The following is a 19,986-nucleotide window of genomic DNA, read 5'->3' on the forward strand; positions in this document are numbered from 1 at the left end:
TGAGTGCTAAGATCCTGGGCATGCACCTGCTAGACTCGTTAATTAATATTTATTTTGCTTTCTTCTTTAAGAATTATAAAAAAACCAGGCAGTGGTGGCACATGCCTTTAATTCCATTTTGCTGGTCTGGAACTGAACTTATAATGTGATTTCATTAATTTAAAACTGAACAGCCAGGATAGCTAGGGCTACACAGAGAAATCCTACCTTGGAAATAAGTAAGTAAGTAAGTGAATAAATAAATAAGTAAGTAAGTAAGTAAGTAAGTAAGTAAGTAGAAAACTGCCTGCTTGCCACATTGCATTGCAGCTACAGAACAGTCCCTTGCTTACAGCTTCCCACGCAATGCTGCCAGAGTATCTCCTGGTCTCTCAGCATTCATTGTTTGAATGTGGTGGGCATCATATTCCTGTAGCACTGCTTGGAGGGGCTGTGCCTAATTTCCTAGTGGTAGCACATGGGAAGGCAAAGGCTTTCTGCAACTTCCTGTTAGTTCTCCCTGGTTCCTGTGCAGTTGTCACCCTCGCAGTTGTCAGCATTGTGTTAGTACTGAACCTTCTGCTCTTCCTGTTGTCTTCTCTCCTGAGGCTCCAGAGTTTTGGTTTGCAGGATGGCAGGATGGCCTATCTGGGGACAGTTGAAGAATCTCCCTTCTCTACCAGGCATGACCTTGGGCAAAAGGAGTCTTGTGCATTCATTTGTGCAGATAGTAGCAAGCGTGATATAAGATGTGCAGAGGCTACAGTCTGTGGGCTAGGATGAGGGAGAAGGGCCCTAAGGCAGCTCTCCTCTTGCCGTCCATCCCTCTTTCCAGCATACCCCTGAGTCTAACACTCCCTTACCTTTTTTGTCCAGGTGTATCCACTGTGGTGTCATCCATCTGACTTTGGCCTTGCTGAAAAGCCACATCCAGGAGCGACACTGCCAGGTTTTCCACAAATGTGCATTCTGTCCCATGGCCTTCAAGACTGCCAGTAGTACGATGGACCACAGTACCACCCAGCATCCCACCCAGCCCCACAGACCCTCCCAGTGAGTGCAGCTGCAGGACCAGGAGGTCCTGTAGGGCAGAGAGGGTAGCCTAGAGGCTGTAAGGGTGCCATAAGGATGGGCTGGGGAACTGAGGCTATGGAGAGATGATGTTCAGTCTCCTGAGGACATCCCAAGGCAGGAAAAGATACAAACTGGCTCAGGCTAATGTGTCCCCAAACCTCACCCTGGTTCAGAAAGAGCAGAGATGAGGGAGAGGGGCTGTTTGATCCTGCCAGCAGAGCCCTAGTTACCTCATACCTCTGGGCTTCTTTTGTCAGGCTAATTTATAAGTGCTCCTGTGAAATGGTCTTCAATAAGAAGAGGCACATTCAACAGCATTTTTACCAGAATGTCAGCAAGACACAAGCGAGTGTCTTCAAGTGCCCCGAGTGCCCACTTCTGTTTCTGCAGAAGCCAGAATTAATGCAGCATGTCAAGGTGAGATACTATGGACGAGAAGCTTGGGAAGAAATGATGTGCCTCAGGCCAGAGGTGTGACTCTGTACAGCACATCTTTCCCCTTGCCGAGTCAGTAATCCCTTTCTCCACCGCCAGAATACCCACGGTGTTCCCCGGAATGTGGATGAGCTGTCAAGCCTCCAGTCGTCAGCAGACACGACTTCTAGCCGCCCTGGTTCTCGAGCTCCCACTGAGCCCCCAGCCACAAGTGTAGCTGCTAGAGGCAGCTCCCTGACTGCTGGCCGCTGGGGCCGTCCAGAAGCCCACCGCAGGACTGAAGCAAGGCCCCGGATGAGGAGCACTGGTTGGACCTGCCAGGAGTGTCAGGAGTGGGTTCCTGATCGAGAGAGCTATGTGTCCCACATGAAAAAGAGCCATGGTCGGGTAAGTGTAACCACATGCCACAGTGCAGCACTGGACTTCTTGGGCTTCTGTCCTGTGAGGCTAGGACCCTCTTGTATGGCTAAGCTCTGCAGGTTCCTGGTGTGTTGGGCAGGGTGGGTACTATAATATTAAGGACTTGAGGGTACCTACCTTTCTGCTCATATCATCTAGAAAGAAAGATGCACCCAGAACTTAGGGTCCTGATGCTTTGGGATTGTTTCCTCTTCCCTTAGACACTGAAGCGGTACCCATGCCGGCAGTGTGAGCAGTCCTTCCACACCCCCAGCAGCCTGCGCAAACACATCCGCAACAACCATGACACAGTAAAGAAGGTCTACACTTGTGGGTGAGTCTGGAAGGGGAAGGGAAGGATTTGTCTGTGCCATCACAGGGATTCTGTGCTGTGAGATCAGGGGCAGGAGAGTATTGAGTTTCTAGCAGGAAAGCACCAGCTCAGTGAGAAGGAAGGCAAGTCAGGAGCCAGCTTCCAGGGCCTGGCAGCTCTTGATCTTTTCAATCCCCAGCCTTGAATTTTCTCAGTGGGGCACAATATTTGAGGGTAGAGATGGTGATGTGACGGATGACAGTGTTCTGGCCTCTCTTACTGACCACTGGCCTAGCCCTGGGCCCTCTGGATCATGTTGAGATGAGGGTTTAGTGTCAAGCGTACAAGTACTCTGACCTGCTGCTGTCTGCTTCCTTAGCCATCCTGCTGACTTGATTAGCAAGTCTGCCTGCTTACATAGCTTTCTGTCCTGCTATTCTTAAGGGACACTGGGGAAACCTGGGGTTTCACTCACCTCAACCATGCTCTTGCAGGTACTGCACTGAGGATAGTCCCAGCTTTCCTCGGCCCTCTCTCCTGGAGAGCCACATCAGCCTTATGCACGGTATCCGAAACCCTGATTTGAGCCAGACATCCAAAGTGAGCCATCCAGGTGGACATTCCCCTCAGGTGAGTGAGGGGTCACGGCCGTGAGCTGATTGCTCAGGGAGACCTAGGACTGGAAAGGTCCTTCAGTAGTTGTGACCATGGAGCAAGCAGAGTAACCCCCAAAGTGGTCTCTGTTCCTGTGTGTCTCATTTGAGCACTAGACATACGTAGGAGGCAGGAGCAAAGATCCATGGGAAAGCCCACCAGTCATTTGCCGGTTTAACCTTACTTCTGCTTCCTTGAATCCTGTGAGTCAGGCAGGCAGAGCTAGCTTGTCAGGGAAGAATCATTACTCCCCTGTTGCTCTAGCTGTGCAAAGGGTCAGGTCTAGAACCCCTTCTGTTGGTCCTTTGTTTTCTTCATTCCCTCCTGTCATGTGCTTCTAGAACAGCCTGGTCGCCCCTCTGCTGCAGGTTCTTTCCACACCATGGCATAGGACCAAATGATCTGGGGAGGAAGGGCTGAGAACTACCAGGACGCCATGAGCTGTCTTGAAACTTCTTTGGCTATTTAGGGACTGGTACTAGCTGGCAGAACTTTGCATACAAAGTTGGTAGAATATCAATTTCTCTCTTCCCGTAAATGCATGCACATGCCCTTTTATACAGCAGTTCTGTTTCTAGGACTTCTTGGTAAGAGCGCTTAAGCATAAAGCAGTGTATTCAGTGATGTCTGCTGCAGTGACAAGGTGGAGCTTGGCTATCCACTGGAGGAAGCCGTCAGCCCACAGTGTACTGCCACTGGAGGAATGAAGCTTCTATGTTTACTCACATGGAGACAAGCTCCAGGAGATGTTATTAAGTACAAGTCAGGGTGAGAGAAGTGAGGCTAAGCAGTGGTTTGCAATTAATTTACAGCTTCTTTTTTTTTTTTTTTTTTTTTTTTTTAACATGCATGAGATGGCCAGGCAGTGGTGGCACACACCTTTAATTGTAGCACGTGGGAGGCAGAGGCAGGGGAATGATGAGTTCCAGGGCAGCTAGTGCTACACAGAGAGACCCTGCTTTGAAAAAAACAAAAAAATGCATGTCAGGCGTGGTGGCGCACTCCTTTCATCCTAGTTTCTCTATGTAACAGCCCTGGCTGTCCTAGAACTCCCTCTGTAGTCCAGGCTGGCCTCAAACTCACAGAGATCCACCTGCCTCTGCCTCCCAAGTGCTGGGCTTAAAAGGGAGCACCATCACCACCCGGTGGTTTGGTTTTTAGAGACAAGGATTCACTGTGTAGCCTTGGCTGTCCTGGAACCCACTCTGTAGACCAGGCTGGTCAAACTCACAGAGATCTGCCTGCCTCTGCCTCCCAAGTGCTGGGACTAAAGGATTGGGTCACCACAACCTGGTAAGCCTGCTTTCTTTTTTCTTTTCTTTTCTTTTTCTTCTTCTTCTTCTTCTTCTTCTTCTTCTTCTTCTTCTTCTTCTTCTTCTTCTTCTTCTCCTCCTCCTCCTCCTCCTCCTCCTCCTCCTCTTCCTCCTCCTCCTCCTCCTCCTCTTCCTCCTCCTCCTCCTTCTTCTTCTTCTTCTTCTTCTTCTTCTTTTTTTCCCCTGAGACAGAGTTTCTCTGTGTAGTCTTGGCTGTCCTGGACTCACTTTGTAGAGTGTAGGCTGAACTCGAACTCACAGTGATCTACCTGCCTCCACTTCCCGAGTGCTAGGATTAAAGGTGTGCACTACCACACCCGGCAAGCCTGCTTTCTTATACAATCCAGAAACATCTGCACAGGGGCAACACCATCCACAGTGAGCTGGGATCTTCCATATCAATCTAATGAAATCTAATCTAAAGTCTGTCTTCCAAGAAAATGGCCTGTAGACTTACCTGTAGGTCAGTCTGAAGGAGGCATTTTCTAAATGCAGTTTCTTCTTCCCAGATAACCTTGGCTCGTGTCAAGTTGAAAAACACTAAGCATAGAAGGTGATACGTTCTTTGAAGAGCAGGCCTGGGAGGTGGGCTAGGCAGGCCTTCCTTTACCTTCCTTTTAGGCCACATGTATACATAACATTAAAAGATAAAGAACTTGGGCTGGAGAGGTGGCTCGGCAGTTAAGAACACTTTTTGTTACTGTGGCAGAAGACCCAAATTCCATTCCCAGCATGCACATGACGATGCACAGCTGCCCATAATGCAGTTCCAGAGAATCTGATACGCTTGTCTGACCTTCTCAGGCACTATGCATGCACATGGTACATATACATACATGCAGGCAAAATACTCACACATGAAAGTGAATAAATCTAATAAAAATTTAGAGAAGAACTTGAGCTATCCCTAGAACCCACAGTGGAGGGAGAAAATGACTCCCAAAAATGGTCTTCTGACCTCCACATGAGTTCCATGGCACATGTGTGCCCCTCCCTGATGAGCAGAAGGTGCATCTGAGCTGGCCTCATCTCTGCTCACACTGTCTTTTCTTTCAGGTGAACCATCTGAAAAGAGCAGTCAGCAGAACGGCAGATGCTCCAGGCACTAGCAATGGTGCGACTGTTCCCTCTTCCAAAAGGCACAGATCCGTATTTCAGTGTGCAAAGTGCAGCTTTGCTACAGACTCAGAGCTCGAGTTCCAGAGCCACATACCTCAGCACCAGGCAGACAGCTCCACAGCCCAGTGTCTCCTCTGTGGTTTGTGCTACACATCTGCCAGTTCACTCAACCGCCACCTGTTCATAGTCCACAAAGTGAGAGATCAGGAGGAAGAAGAGGAGGAAGAAGAGATTGTGGAAGTGAAGGTGGAAGCTACAGACCCAGAGACATGCTCTGGAGAGGAGGTGGCCATGGAGACTAGAGAAAATGGACTGGAAGAATGTGCCAGTGAGCCATTGGTGGCTGACCTAGAGCCAAGGAGGTCACTAGACTTGGCTCCGGATGAAGACAGTGCCCAGGACCCTCAGAATCAACCACAGGCCTCTCAGGACCAGAACAGCCATGCACTATCTCCTCAGGTGTGACCGAGGCTTTGTAGCCATCAGTCAGGCTGTGGCACCTCCACCTGCTGTGCAGACTGTGGGAAATAAAAAGCTCTGCGCTAGTGTTTGGCCACTGTGCTCTGGAGCAGAGTCTACTCTGAGCTTCAGGTTCTGGATGTCTCCTAGCCCCAGAAAATGTGGGGCCACCCAGAATCCCTCACAGCCCTGAATTTGCTTCTGTTATTTATGGCTTAATGCTGCTTCTTGGTACCCCGATTCTCATCCATGTCTTTTCAGCCCCAGGCTACTTAGGTAGTGCAACCTCAGTGCTGTCACCTCAGCCTGCAAGCCCTCAGTAGCTGTGCTCTGGGCTCTACCTGCTGTGTTCAGCTGGAGATGACTCAGAGCTCCATTTCCTGCAGACACCAGCTCTTCTTCCTGCCTTCAGAGCCCGAGAAGGAGGGGAATGAAGGGTGCTGGCCTTTCCTCTGGGAACTCTGCCCAGCCTGGCGTGGTGAGGTCCCTTGCTCGCCCTTTCCTTTTTGTCTTCTTTGATTCTTTTCCCCAGAAACATCTTGAGGATTTCACCTGTCACACTGATCATGTCTCTATGGGTGGGAGATGTCAGTACACTCCTGTTTAGAACTGAGGGAAGCACGAAGTATGGCCAAGGCAGGCAGGTGCCGAGAGCCAGACCCTCTGCGGGGCTGTGGTGGGCCCCCTGTTGCTGTCCTGCAACCCCTGACAGGGGGGGCATGGGGCACACAGACATTGGGATATTTGTATTCTTGCTCCTGTGCCATTAGGGAGGCTGCTGCCTCAGGCTGGCCAGCCCCTCCTCCTCCCAGGCCGGCCAGCCCCCCCTCCTCTCAGCTACATTCTGGTTGCTCAGACTATATTTCAATAAAAAAAAAAAAATCTTCTTACCATGCAGGTAGGCTCTTGTATTCCTCTTCTGGTAAGCTAGCCCCTCCTGCTCCGCCTGAGGCTCTTCCCCAGCTGTGCTGGCTCCCCCATCTGAAGGAAAGCAGTGTTTCCTGCCCACGGAAGCTCTACTGTCTGGAGCTTGTGCTTGGGAAACCTGGGGTCCTGTACATCGTGGTTCTCTAGAGACTTCTAAAGGAGCAGGGGATGGGGTGGGGGGTCAGTTCTGGTCAACAGTCACCTCCAAGGACTCTGGCCTAGTAGATTGGCCTTAAGGCCTACTGATGTTCTCTGGGCATCTTTCCATCAAAGGGTTTTCAACCCAAGAGATTCTTCTTGGTGAGGGGCAGAGAGAAGGAACTCTTGACAGTCGTACAGTATTCAGAGACAGTTGTCACCGCCACAGAAAACCCAGACTTGATAGAGTTGGGATGCGATGAGGGATGAGGCCTGCCCGAGCGCAAGGACAGGTTGTGGGAAGGTGTTCTCTGACCCAACTGGCCTGGGCCAGGCCCAGCAGGATCCTGTGCAGCACAGCAAGGGGGTGTTGGCTGAGGTCTTAGGCTTGATCTTTCAAGGAAGACATGAATGCCAATTAGGAATCCAATTGGATAAATATGCATGACCTTTTCACAATTGAATCTTTCCTTGCTCTGTCAAATGCCAAGTTTTTAGTGAAAGGCTAATGGCAGTGGAAAAAGTGCCTGCCTCAGATCCAGAGAGGCTCAGCTGTCTATACCATTTTAATGAGCATTCTTCCTGGCAAGGCCTCCAGCTCCCTGCTTCCCCTGCTGGCAGTGAGGAAAGCCAGCCCTATTGAGCAGGTCCCAAGCTAGGCACTGTCCCTCTCCCAGTCCCATCACATTCTCTGGTTTCACCTCAGATCCTATCAATCTTTCACCTTATGCTAACAATCCCATTGCAGGGAGCCTCTGTGCACCAGATCATCCATGAGAACAGGTTCTTAAGGAGGTGTATAGAAGGCTTTGGGCTGAGTGGCTGCATTTCTTCCCCCTCAGAAACCGTGGGAGCAGGAGCACAGCAGGTGGAGAAACTAAGGGTGGAGCAGCTGTGCTTGTGCTAGACCCAGTCTCTTAGAACGCCGGGGAAGCCTGAGCCATACATAGCCTGGGTTCTTGATGCCCTTGGCCAGTTCCTAGCACCCCTCATTCATCCCCACAGGCTCCTCCCCCTAAAGCAGAACCAGCGACCCCCACCCAGCTTTTTCAAAGCTTTGATGAAGTCAGGAGTGTGTATGCACTCTCTAGTTTCCAGAGTAGCACGTGGATATGGGGGTTCTGCACTTCTGGACCTGGAGACTGGAGCCTAGCTTATCTGCTGCTCACATTTGGATGTGGGCTGTCAGCTAAGAATTGGCCTGTCTGCCTGTCCATTACTTAGAAATGATGAAGGTAGTATTTCCAGTCCTGATCACGCCCAGTGTCTTGCTTAACTCTTACCAGAGACTTTCATCTAACTCTCACAAAGATCTGAGCTATCCTCCTATTTTACAGAGAAGAAAGCGGCCCTAGGTTAAATGGCAGATGTGTTGGGCCACCTGTGATGACGGTGCTGAGTCAAACCTGTCCACCCCGTGCTGCCTTAGTGACAGGGCTGCTCTGGCTGCTGCCAGCCTGTACGCAGCGATGTGGGGCCATCCGAAGCCCACCCTTATACTTTCCTATTTGAGCTGTGTGGCTGCGTTTCTTCCTACTCAGAAACCATGGGAGCAGGACCACAGGGTGGGGAAACTCAGGGTGGAGCCACTGTCCTCAGGCCAGACCCAGCCTCTCTGAGCGGGAGAATCGAAGAGGCTGTGGGAAGCCTGAGCCATGGCCCGAGTTCTTGCTGCCTTTAACCAGTTCCTAGCACCCCTAGTGTCAGATCCTCCATGGAGTCCACCAGTGCCTTGTCACCCCAAGGAGGGCCCTGCGTTTGCCCGTGCAGTGTTCCTGACGTTCGTTCTCGCTGGGGTTTGCTCTGCTATCTGAACACCCATCGTTTCTGGAGCACTGTCTAGAAGAGGTTACCTAACTCTCCTGGGAACATCCGGTTCCCTCAGTCAGATCTCCTGATCGCTCATGACGTTTTTAATGCACTATTGTTTGTCGTCTGAGATGCTTGCTGTAACAGGTATTTCCCTGCTGCAGTGGATGCTCTCCTGATCCAGTCAGATAAGATTTGCTACCCTCTAGAAATCACCATCTGAACACACTGAGGCTTGACAAATGACTAGTATTTATTCCTTAACTGCTTTGTCTTTGTAAAATGATATGCCAGATTGACATGGACTAATTGTTGTAAAGGATTTGCCTCTTATATAAACAGTCTGGGTTTTAATAACTTAATGGTTGTGTTGTGGCCCCCCCTAGAATTCCACATTTTGCCTTGCCCCAGGCTGAGGAACTTATGTCCTGTTCACCATTGTACATTTAGCACCAGGTAATTTTAAAAAAATGTTTTTTGTTTAGAAAAATAGATACATATACATTTGACAACACAAGGCATTTCGACAATACAAATGAATATACAATAAAAAGTAAACTTCCTGATGGAGGTCAGCCTCCAGTGCCCTCACCAGAGTTCCTCATTGTTATCTCTATCTTGTGTATCCTTTCAGAGCAATTCTATGCATTTATGAGTTTATTAATATGTATATTTATATATCTATTTTTAATACAAACAGTAGCATTCTGTACGTCATGTTCTGAAGCTTGCTTTTTTCACTTACATAATGTTACAGAGGTTGTTCAAAACTTAGACGCTGGGTCAGTACAGTTCTTTAAAAGCTTCAAAACAATTTTTGCATTTAGCGGTGGTTTAAAGAGTATGTGGATGAGTGAATGAATGTGTGTTTGAACGAATAAACCTGACTCAGTTAGTAATATAGTCACAGAGGTCTCAGGGGCTGACCTGAGCGAGATATGTCTGTCTCAATTCTAGAATATGTCTTTTATCTTCTCCAAGACTGCCAGCCACCTTCATCAACACATACAGCAGCAGCTCGGGCAGTGAGCACAGGATGCCTCGGGCCATGACTCTTAAACACATGATTTCTTTTTCCAGGTCCCTGTTTAAAATGCCCTTTTTATTGGAAAATGATGGGCCGCTGAAGAGAAAATGTAAAACATGCATTTAGAATCCCACCCTCTTAGCAAGTGCGGTTACCAGTTCTGCATCGCTTTCCAGTCCTTTGGTACATTCATAGTTGAATTTATGGTAAGTTGTGAGGATGATCATAGCAGTTAATGTCCTAGGGTATTGGGCATACTTGACAAGTGCTCTACCACTGTGCCACCTCTCAGTCCTTGTTTTGTTTTGTTTTATTGAGATAAAGTCTTGGCTTTGTAGGCCAGGTTGGCCCTGAACCCTGCTTCAGCTTCCTGAAGAGTAAGATTGCAGGCGTACACCGCCACACAGGCTTTCTACTTCTCCTGGGTGATCTCAGCAGCAGTGTAAGGGAATGGGAAAAGCCAGAATTAAAAACCAGCAACTCCAGCTCTTGATCCCTGTTGGATGGTCATTTGGTCTCGGGTTCGCTCATCTGCCAGATGCTGAGCTTGCTTTATGTCTTTGGGTATCTTGAACATGGCTTCATTCTATTTTCTCATTCCACTATATGTTTATGCCCAAGTAGAGAAGACTGTCTCAAAGGCAAGAATTCCTACAATACTGTCTTTTACTTAATCACTTACTTTTTGGCTAAGAGCTATACAAAATGGGAAAGATCCTTCTCTGTGCCGTGGGCATGGTGGTGCACACCTTTAGTCCCAGGAGGCAGATCTCTGTGAGTTGGAGGCCAGCCTGGCCTACAAAGCGAGTTTAGAACAGCCAAGGCTGTTACACAGAAAAACCCTTCTCTACAAGTAGTTATCGTTTTACTTGTGTATATGAACACACATACACACACATGTATATACATATATATGTGCGTGCGTGCATGTGCGTGTGCGTGTGTGTGTGTGTGCGCGTGCGCATTCTTCCACTGAGCCACATCCCCGGTACATTATATTTCAATTTGTACCAGGTTTTTGCTTTCATATATGGAGTTCTGTTCTATTACTTTTGCCTTTCTGTCTAATAATTCTCAGGCATCTTCAGATCCTGTCACCCAGGGACTTTAGGCCCCTGCATCCAGATGAATTCTTGAGCTAGTTCATCATATAGTGTATTGGACTTTAAATCGTTAAGCTGGGAGTATTGGTACATACCTGTGATCCTGACCCTTGGGAGATGGATACAGGAGGGTCAGGACTTAGAGCCAGCTTGGGTTGCTTAGTGAGTTTGAGGCCAGCCTAGAATACATGGGGCTCAGTCTCAAAAATAAAGAAATAAATAAAATTAATTAATTAATGTGTTATATAAAGACAGTTTCAGACTGTAGCATAGGCTAGCCTGAAATTCACTGTGTAGTTCAGCCTGGCCTCAAACTCAGGAGCCATCTGCCTTAGGCTTCCAAGTGCCAAAAAGAACGCAGTGTATTTGCTTTGCTTTGCTTTTTCAAATTGGTGTTTAGTACAAGAATACTATAAACCAATAAATGTTACTGACTCTACCAAAAAAAAAAAAAAAAAAGACCACAAAAATAAGGCCCTTTATGCCAACAAGTGACCATAGATCTGTAGTGCCACAGCACCAGGAGGCAGAGGCAAAGTCAGGAGGTCATGAGCATATGTCAAGGGTAGACACAGCATAGCATAGCTAGCTATTGTCCTGGTCTCCTGGGCCTAAGGTCAAAGCCCGTTTGTTACCTTTGAGTACATCCTCTGAAAATGGGCATGGCTTGTTTGTTTTTGAGACTAAATCTCTCTATGTGTTCCTGGCTGTTCTGGAGCTTACTCTGTAGATCAGGCTGGCTTTGAACTCACAGAGATGCTCCAGCCTCTACCTCCGAATACTGGGATTGAAAGTCTGCTATTATCTAAGATGCTTTGCTATGGGGGAGGGGGGAGTTTACAATTCCTTCCTAGGCTAGTTCTGAAGAGGCTTTTGGATATGATTTTATTTTTCAGTTTTTAATTCTTGTGGTTCTTTCGAGACAGGGTTTCTCTGTGTAGCCCTGGCTATCCTGGACTTGCTTTATAGACCAGGCTGGCCTTGAACTCATAATGATGTGTTTGCCTCTGCCTCCCAGAGTGCTGGAATTAACTGTGTAGGGCACCACGCCCCTGGGGGATATGCTTTTAAAATGGAGCCAAAGCTAGGTAAGGTGTCACACACCTTAGTCACAGCACCAGGCAGGCAGAGGCAAGGCCAGGAGTTCACAATCACACTCTCCCTCACAGTGAGTTCCAGGACAGCCAGGGCTGTATAGGAAAAGACTGTCTCAAAAACCAACCGTGAGGAAGTGACGGAAGTGACATAATGCTGGAACGCAGGCCAGGATGGCCTACAAGGTCAAGCCCTGCCTAGCTGGAAGCTGCAGTAGGGCTTGGTGTGTGGCTCAGTGGTGGAACAGTTGCCTAGTGTGCTCAAGGTTCTGGGTTCAACCCCTAACATTGGCGGGGTGGGGGAGGGGTGGGAGGTGGTACTGGAGTAGGAGGCAGTGGGGCAGGTGGAGGCTGGATTTGCCAGTGGCAGTCCTTGCGTGGGCAGTTATGGTAGCAGTTGTCACTGAGAGGCATTCAAACTTTTAGAAGAATGAGAAATACAAATGGATAGGACAGGGAGGGTCTTAGCCACTAACAATTGCTTCCAAAAAGCCTTGGCAGCACAAGCCTATAATCCTGGCTCCTTGGGGGCACTGAGGGAAGAAGGATCAAGTTCCATTCACTAACTTAGTGAGAAGAGTGGGAAGGAAGGGGAGGCTTAGAGTAAGAGCCCTTACCTAGCATTCAGTCCTCAGTGTGGGGGTGGGGAAGAGGGAAAGAAGGAAGGAAGGAAGACTTGATGGGGAGATAAAAGGCTCGTTTGCCTTTAAAGGAGACACCAAGGATAGAAGACTTTACTAGGCTCAGTTGAAGATGATTGGTTTTCTGGGCTCAACAAATTGCTGCCCTGGGACCCCAGTTACCCTTTCCTCTGGAGAGAGCCTGGACCAGTTAGCAGTGTGGCGGTGTGGCGAGCGGTCAGAGCATGTGGGCTAGAGAGAACACCTCGCTGGGTAGCCCTACTTTGGGGACCCAAAATTCCCCTTCGAATCAAACTAGAAATCAGAGTGCCTTCTTGTTACCAGTGATCCTTTAATTGGTGTCCACTTAACTGCAACACAGCTGTGGCCACATCTCCAGTCCCTGGATAGAACACGCCCACAAGGGCTAGCTCATCCCCGCAAGGGTGGGCGGCGGCGGCGGAGGCTCCACCCTCTTGGAAGAGGCTCAGCTGCCTAAGCTCGTGGAGGGAGATCAGACAAGCATTCAAGAGTACATCCAAGCCGGGCGTGGTGGCGCACGCCTTTAATCCCAGCACTTGGGAGGCAGAGGCAGGCGGGTCGCTGTGAGTTCGAGGCCAGCCTGGTCTACAAAGTGAGTCCAGCATGGCCAAGGCTACACAGAGAAACCCTGTCTCGAAAAACCAAAAAAAAAAAAAAAAAAAAAAAAAAGAGTACATCCGGTGCCATGGCCCAGTGGTACAGGCCTGTAATCCAAGCTGTTCATAGGCTGAGGCAGGAGCATGGAAAGTCCAGGGCCTGCCAGGCCAAGAGTGAGTTCAAAGGTAGCCTGCTTAGGTTAGTGAGATCCTGTCTCAAAAGTGGAAAGTAAGAAAGAGGCCAGGGATATAGCTTAGTGCTGGAATGCTTGCCTAGCCCATGTGGGCTGGAGACACACACACACACACACACACACACACACACACACACACACACACACACATACACACCACTGCAAATCAGCTTGAAGGAAGGAAGGATAACCTGCCCTGTGAAGTAATAGACCTCATGGACTGAAAGACAAGCAGAAGCCGGGTGTGGTGCACACCTTTTATCCCAGCACTCATGAGGTAAAGGCAGATGGATTGATGTGAGTTCGAGGCCAGCCTAGTCTACAAAGTGGGTCTAGGTCAGCCAAGACTACACAGAGAAATCCTGTCTCAAAAAAAAAAAAAAAAAAGACCAGCAGAGAGCTGGGTTTTGTTGAACTAGGACTTGACTTAAAAATGAAGAGGATGACGAGGAGGCAGTACAGGAAGAGTGTGTGTGGAGGCTCAGAGGTACGTGATTAAGCTGAAGCACAGATGTTGAGACAGGCCACCGGTCAGCAGCTCTTGGAGGAGAAGATAGTGATGCCATAAAGGAAACCCTGACTTGTGCCTCAGCTTGTGGAAAAGGTCACCTCAGTATGAGTGCATGGGTGCCCAAACCACAAAATTAGCTGTAAGAAGTGTCCAGGCCAGAGAGAAGGTCCTGATAACTTCACTCCACTTTGCCCTGAGAGGCTCATGTGAAGAGTGGTTCACGGCACAGTAGCCAGGTGAGAGAGGAGGAGCTTGGGATTCCAGGCTCCCTGAGCCATTTTGGTGCAAGGAACAGTCTCGAAGGGAGCAGATGTGTCATCGAGCAGAGAGACTTTGGGGGATGGCCGAATGGTTGAAGGCCTGAGCTCAATCTCCGGGACCCACATAAAAAGGCCGAGTGTTGCAGCTCGCGCCTGGGATCTCAGTGCTCCTGAGCACTCATTGGCCAGCCAGCTTAGCGCACTGAGCTTCTGGTTCACAAACAGATCTTGCCTCAAAAAGTAATCATGGAAAGACATGTCCCACCAGGCCAAGTATGAACACACGCACCTCGGACACTTCAAAAGAGCAGGTGTGATGGCACACGCCTTTTAACTGGCACATTCTGGAAGCAGAGGCAGGCAGATCTCTGAGTTTGAAGCCAGCCTGGTCTATATTGCAAGTTCCATGTCATCCAGGCACCACATGGTGAGACCTTGACTCGACAACTATGAAACATTTACAGGGCATTTATGCCAAACGAGGAGTTGGGCTTCTGTGGTCCTAGAATTGAGCTGTCTTAGAACAGAGTTTAACTTGGGATCAAGGAAAAATGAAAGGAGATGCCCGTGGGAGGGGTGTGTTTCACAGTCTGGAGCTGTGTGTGGCAGGGTTTGGGTACCTCTAGGGAGAACATTCTAGCTAGTGCTGAGGCCCAGAGATGGCAGTTGGACCCTGGTAGTCTCCTCTCATATGGCTGTGGCTGCATATTCTACCATCATCTTTTACCCCCGTCCCAGTCTGGGCCAGTAACTCTGGTCTCCAGATCAAATTAGCCCTCAGGCACTGGCATCTGGCCACCCTTGTTGGGCATAGCCATGGGATTGCTTTGGCTTTGTTTGGGAGGTCATTGTCTGTACTTTGTAACCCGGGTCAGCTAACCCATCACAGCTTGATAAAGTTCCCTTTGGGTTCTTCTGAGAAGCTCAGAAATGAAAGGAAGGGTTCATATCTCAGGGAAAAGCAAACACTTGATAGCCTTCCTTGTCTGTGAGGAGAGAAGCCCAGCAGGGGAGGACAGAAGCCGACAGCAAACTGCCGAGAAGGCCCATTCTGGGAGCCTTGGAAGGGAACAATTATACTCTCTGAAGCCGAGGTTGGTGTGACATAGGATGATAAAGGCCAATGTGTTCTTCAAAAATAACATCACTTTGCCCGGTGGGGGTTTTGTTTAATTTTCTGAGACAGGGTCTCCCTGTGTAGGCCAGGCTCACCTTGAACTCGCCTTTTGTTTTCTGTGACAGGGCCTCAGCGGGTAGTTTAGGCTAGCACCTAGCTCACAGCAGACATCCTGCTGCCTCCCAGGTGCTGGAATTACAGGCAAGAGCCACCAGAACCTGCAGCCACCCCGACCCCCTCCACCCAAGCTTTGAAGGAACAGTTGGGCCCAACACGTGAGTGAGGAAGGCAAAGGGGAAGTTAGAGTCTTTATTTCTACTTATAATTATTGTTATTTACAAAGGTTTGTGATTCCAGACGGCAGCTCAGCTCCAGCTGTGGCAAGGGTTCCAGATTTTAGACAGGAACGGGAAAGGGTCACTGCCATCTCAGCCACAAGGAGCAGCTCGCTTTGTGCTAGATTTCATTAATACATTTCTAAGTTTATGTTTATAGGTGTTTTGTCTGTCTGTATGTGCACTCCGTACATGCCCATAAGGCAGGAGATGGCGAGATGGTGGTGACTCACTATGTGGGTGCTGGAAATTGAACCTGGGTTCTCTGGAAGAGCAGCCAGTGGCCTAGACTGCTAAGCCGTGTCTCCAGCCCTCTGGCCAGGCGTCTGGATTCCTCCTGTGGCAAGAGGTTCGTCCCCACAGCTGTTGCTATTGGTTCCTCGAGTTTCTTTGTTCCTTCTTTGTTCTTGCTTAAAAGTCTTGTCTTCCTGATCCAGCTCCTGGGTCCCCTGTCTTGCTTTGCCCTGACAGGTACCTGCCCCTTCCCCAGAACCAAGGCAGGGATTTCTTTCTTTCTTTTTTAGACTTAGTCTTCGATTTCAGGTTAGGCTAACCTAAACCTCACTATGTAGCCCAGGCTAGACTTGGGCTCATGGGCTCTTGCTTCAGCCTTTCATGTGCTGAGATAACAGGTGTAAGGCGCCACACCCCACTTCATGGGGTCTTACTTGGACGAGTTAGAAGAGGAAAAGCTCAGTTTTGGAGACTGTGAAACGGATGGCCAAGCTGCTGGAAACTGGATTCAGGTTGGGCACCGTGAACTGTGGTCCCTCCCCCCCCAAGCAAGATTGTGTCTGTACTGTAGACACATTCGAGGTTAGACACCTACAAGATGGACTTAGTAGAAGGTCAAGGGGCAAGGATCACAAGATACCTGAATCAAGCACAGGCTGTTTTGTTTTGTTTTGTTTTGTTTTGTTGAGACAGGGTTTCTCTGTGTAGCTCTGGCTGTCCTGGACTCGCATTGTAGACCAGGCTGGCCTTGAACTCACAGGGATCTACCTGCCTCTGCCTCCTGAGTGCTGGGATTAAAGGCATGTGCCACCACCGCCCAGCCTAAGCAAAGGCTATCTTACTTACTCAGGGTTTCTACTGCTGCAATGAGGCACCATGATCAAAAATCAAGTTGGGGAGGAAAGGGTTTATTCAGCTTATTCTTCCACACCTCTGTTCATCATTGAAGGACGTCAGGACAGGAACTCAAACAGGGTAGGAACCTATGTTCTTTTTTCTTTTATTTGCTTTTTTGTTTTTCTTTCTTTCTTTCTTTCTTTCTTTTTTAAAGATTCATGTATTTATTTTATGTATGAGAGCTTTAACCATGTGCACCTGCAGGCCAAAAGAGGGCATCAGATCCCAGCATAGATGGCTGTGAGCCACCATGAGGTTGCTGGGAATTAAACTCAAGTCCTCTGGAAGAACTTAACTGCTTAGCCATCTCTCCAACCCTCTGTTTTTGTTTTTCAAGACAGGTTTTCTCTGTGTAGCCTTGGCTGTCCTGGAACTTGCTCTATAGACCAGGCTGGCCTCAAACTTACAGTGATCCACCTGCTTCTGCCTCCTGAGTGCTGGGATCAAAAGTGTGTACCACCACACCCAGCCAGAGTAGGAACCTAAGTGCAGGAGCTCATGCAGAGGCCATGGAGGGGTGCTGCTTACTGGCTTGCTCTCCATGGCTTTCTCACCCTGCTTCCTTATAGAACCCAGAACCACCAGTCCAGGGGTGACATCACCCACAATGGGCTGGGCCCTTCCCCCATCAATCACTAATTAAGAAAATGTCCTACAGGCTTGTCTACATCCTGGTCTTACAGAGGCATTCTGTTAATTGAAGTCCCTCCTCCCAGATGACTTTCAGCTTGTGTCTATTTGGTATGGAGTCACCCAGCACACAGGTGAAGTTACTGTCCACTGAATATTTTATGTTCCTATGTGTATGGGGATTGGGTGGGGTAGATAAAGAATAAATGAAAGAGCATAGGAGCTCGGGAAGGGAGGTCCCGAGCTGTTCCCAAAGACAAGTGTAGGTCTGGGAGGGGGAAGGATAACAGGCTGGCATTTTAGAGGTGGAGACATTCCTGGTGACAGTGTTGGAGTGGCAAGCATTCGATCGTTGCTGCTAAAGGGAAGGGAGGGTGAAGGTCTCGGAGAGGACAAGGTCAGTGTACCTGCTGCCAGGGCGCTGGCTGAGTCACCAGAGAGGATGACGGTGGCACTGGTGTACACCGAACGCACTGCGTGGTGGCTATTGTTTTGTTTTAGGGTTTGGGTTTTTTTTTCTTTTTTTCTTTTAAAAAAAATTATTTTTTAAGTCTTAGTTTGTGTGTGGATGTTTGCCTGCAGGTATGTCTGTGCACCATGTATGTGCCTGGTGCTGGTAGAAAACATCAGATCCCTGAAACTGGAGTTACAGGTGGCAAGCCACCCCCTGGGTGCTAGGAATGGCATCCTGGCCTTCTCTAAGAGCAGCAAGTGCTTGTCACCATTAAGCCATCTCTCTAGCCCCCCCTTTTTTTTTTAAGACGGGGTCTTGTGTAGCCCAGGCTGGCCTCAAACTTGCTATATAGCTGAGAATGACCATGAACTCCTGACCCTCCTGCTGCTACCTCCCAAATGCCGCCCCTGTCATCTCAGTACTGCACAGCTGACGTAAGCAGGGCCTCTGCGATGCACTGTCTGGCTGAACCAGGCAGCTCTAGGGCCAGTGAGAGACTTGGTCTCAAAAAACTAAAGAGAGGAAGTCAAGGACAGTGGCCCACGCCTTTAATCCCAGCACTCGGGGGGGAGGCAGAGGCAGGAGGATCGCTGTGAGTTCAAGGCCAGCCTGGTCTACAAAGCGAGTCCAGGACAGCCAAGGCTACACACAGAGAGACCCTGTCTCGAAAAATCAGCCAAGCAACCAACCATCCAACCAACCAAACAAACTAAAGAGAGGAGGCCAAAGATGGTGGCCCATGCCTTTAATCTTAGCCCTCAGGAGGCAGAGGCAGGTGGATCTGTGTAAGTTCAAGGTCAGCTTGGTCTACAGAGATAGTTCCAGGACAGCCAAGGGTACATAAGAGGAAACCCTGTCTCCAAAACCAAAACAGAACACGAAGTGGAGACTAGCCGAGGAAGCTATCTAACACTGACTTTTGGTTTCACACATATGCACACCCATGTGCACTCACACACGGAAACACCAAGAAAAGGGCTCATGGCACCCACAACGAATTCCGTCTCATTCTCTCACCATTCATATCCACTAGAGACACTGGCTGCCTCCCACAGCCATGTCTCCTACCACAAAGCCGGAGCCCCTGCTCCTCCGGGCTCCTGGCGCCACCTACAAAGCTCTAGCAGTGGGTGTATGGAGGTTCTGTTTGAGTTTTCCTGTTTTTCCTTCATGGGTGAGAGACTCCACAAGGGCAGACGATAATGGGTTCATTTCTGTATCCTCAGCATTTTGCATTAAGCCCGACACGTGGTAATTATGGTTATTTAATACAAATGTGCTGCAGATGGGGTGGCCTACAGCTGTTAATTCCAGCACTGAGAAGGGTGACCCATGAATTCCAGGCTAGCTTGAGGTGCACAGTGAGACCTTGCCTCAAAGAAGCAAACAAACAAACAAATAAACAGGGGACTGGAGGGATAGTTTAGCAGTTGAGAGCACTGGCTGCTCTCTCAGAGGACGCGTTGGTTTGATCCCCAGCACCCACATGGCAGCTCAAAACCACCTGTCATCTACTCCCAGGAAATCACACACCTCCTTCTGGCCTCCATGGGCAATGCACGCACATGATCCACAGGCATGAAATTCCTGCAGGCAAAACATCTGCACACGTATTAAAAAATTTTTTAAGCTGGGCGTGGTAGCGCACACCTTTGATCCAAGCACTTTAATCCAAGGCAGAGGCAGGTGGATCTCTGTGAGCTCGAGGCCAGCCTGGTCTACAAAGCGAGTCCAGGACAGCCAGGGCTACAGAGAGAAACCCTGTCTCGAGAAACAAACAAACAAACAAACAAACAAACACGTACATATACGCCACCACCAAATAAAAACAAACAAAACCTCCTTGCCTTCTGAATGAACAGCCGTAAGCTCAAGGATAACAAATAGAAAGCCTGCTCCCCTTTACAGAGAAAAACTAAGCCGTGCTCTCACAGCTGCTCTGGGAAGTCGCACTGGTCTCAGGGCCGCGAAGCTAGTCCCCACTGGGCAACACCTTCCATGCTTGCTCTTCTGTCGCTGGGGTGTAGACATGCACTCCTTCCCTACCTCTCCATCCGCTAGTTCCTTGACACTCCATGCTCAGCTTTGCCCCATCATCTGTGACCTAGATGAAGTGATGTCTGTTTAAATCTCCAGATCACAAGAAATTTGGAAAGTTCTAGACGAGAAGGAAGGGGAGCATGAGAAAGATGAGTTTTAACTAAACCGAACAACAACAACAACAAAAAGGGGTGAGAGTTTTGCCTTTCTGGG

General features: G+C 49.1%; 1 protein-coding gene across 4 annotated transcripts in view; it reads left to right on the forward strand.

Annotated features, from left to right (window-relative positions):
* Nucleotides 1–6,642, forward strand: part of ZNF592 (zinc finger protein 592) — a 48,787-nt gene extending 42,145 nt beyond the window's left edge. For all 4 annotated transcript variants that reach the window (XM_084772378.1, XM_084772375.1, XM_084772376.1 and 1 more), the window contains 6 exons: nt 856–1,032; nt 1,311–1,470; nt 1,588–1,875; nt 2,109–2,221; nt 2,695–2,830; nt 5,224–6,642. In XM_084772378.1, coding sequence (XP_084628504.1) covers nt 856–1,032; nt 1,311–1,470; nt 1,588–1,875; nt 2,109–2,221; nt 2,695–2,830; nt 5,224–5,751 — 1,402 coding nt within the window. In that variant the 3' untranslated portion in view covers nt 5,752–6,642. The remainder of the gene's footprint in view (nt 1–855; nt 1,033–1,310; nt 1,471–1,587; nt 1,876–2,108; nt 2,222–2,694; nt 2,831–5,223) is intronic.
* The last annotated feature ends 13,344 nt before the right edge of the window (nt 6,643–19,986 follow it).

The sequence above is a fragment of the Acomys minous genome, assembly GCF_964271855.1.
Source record: "Acomys minous genome assembly, chromosome: 2".
Classification (NCBI taxonomy): Eukaryota; Metazoa; Chordata; class Mammalia; order Rodentia; family Muridae; genus Acomys; species Acomys minous.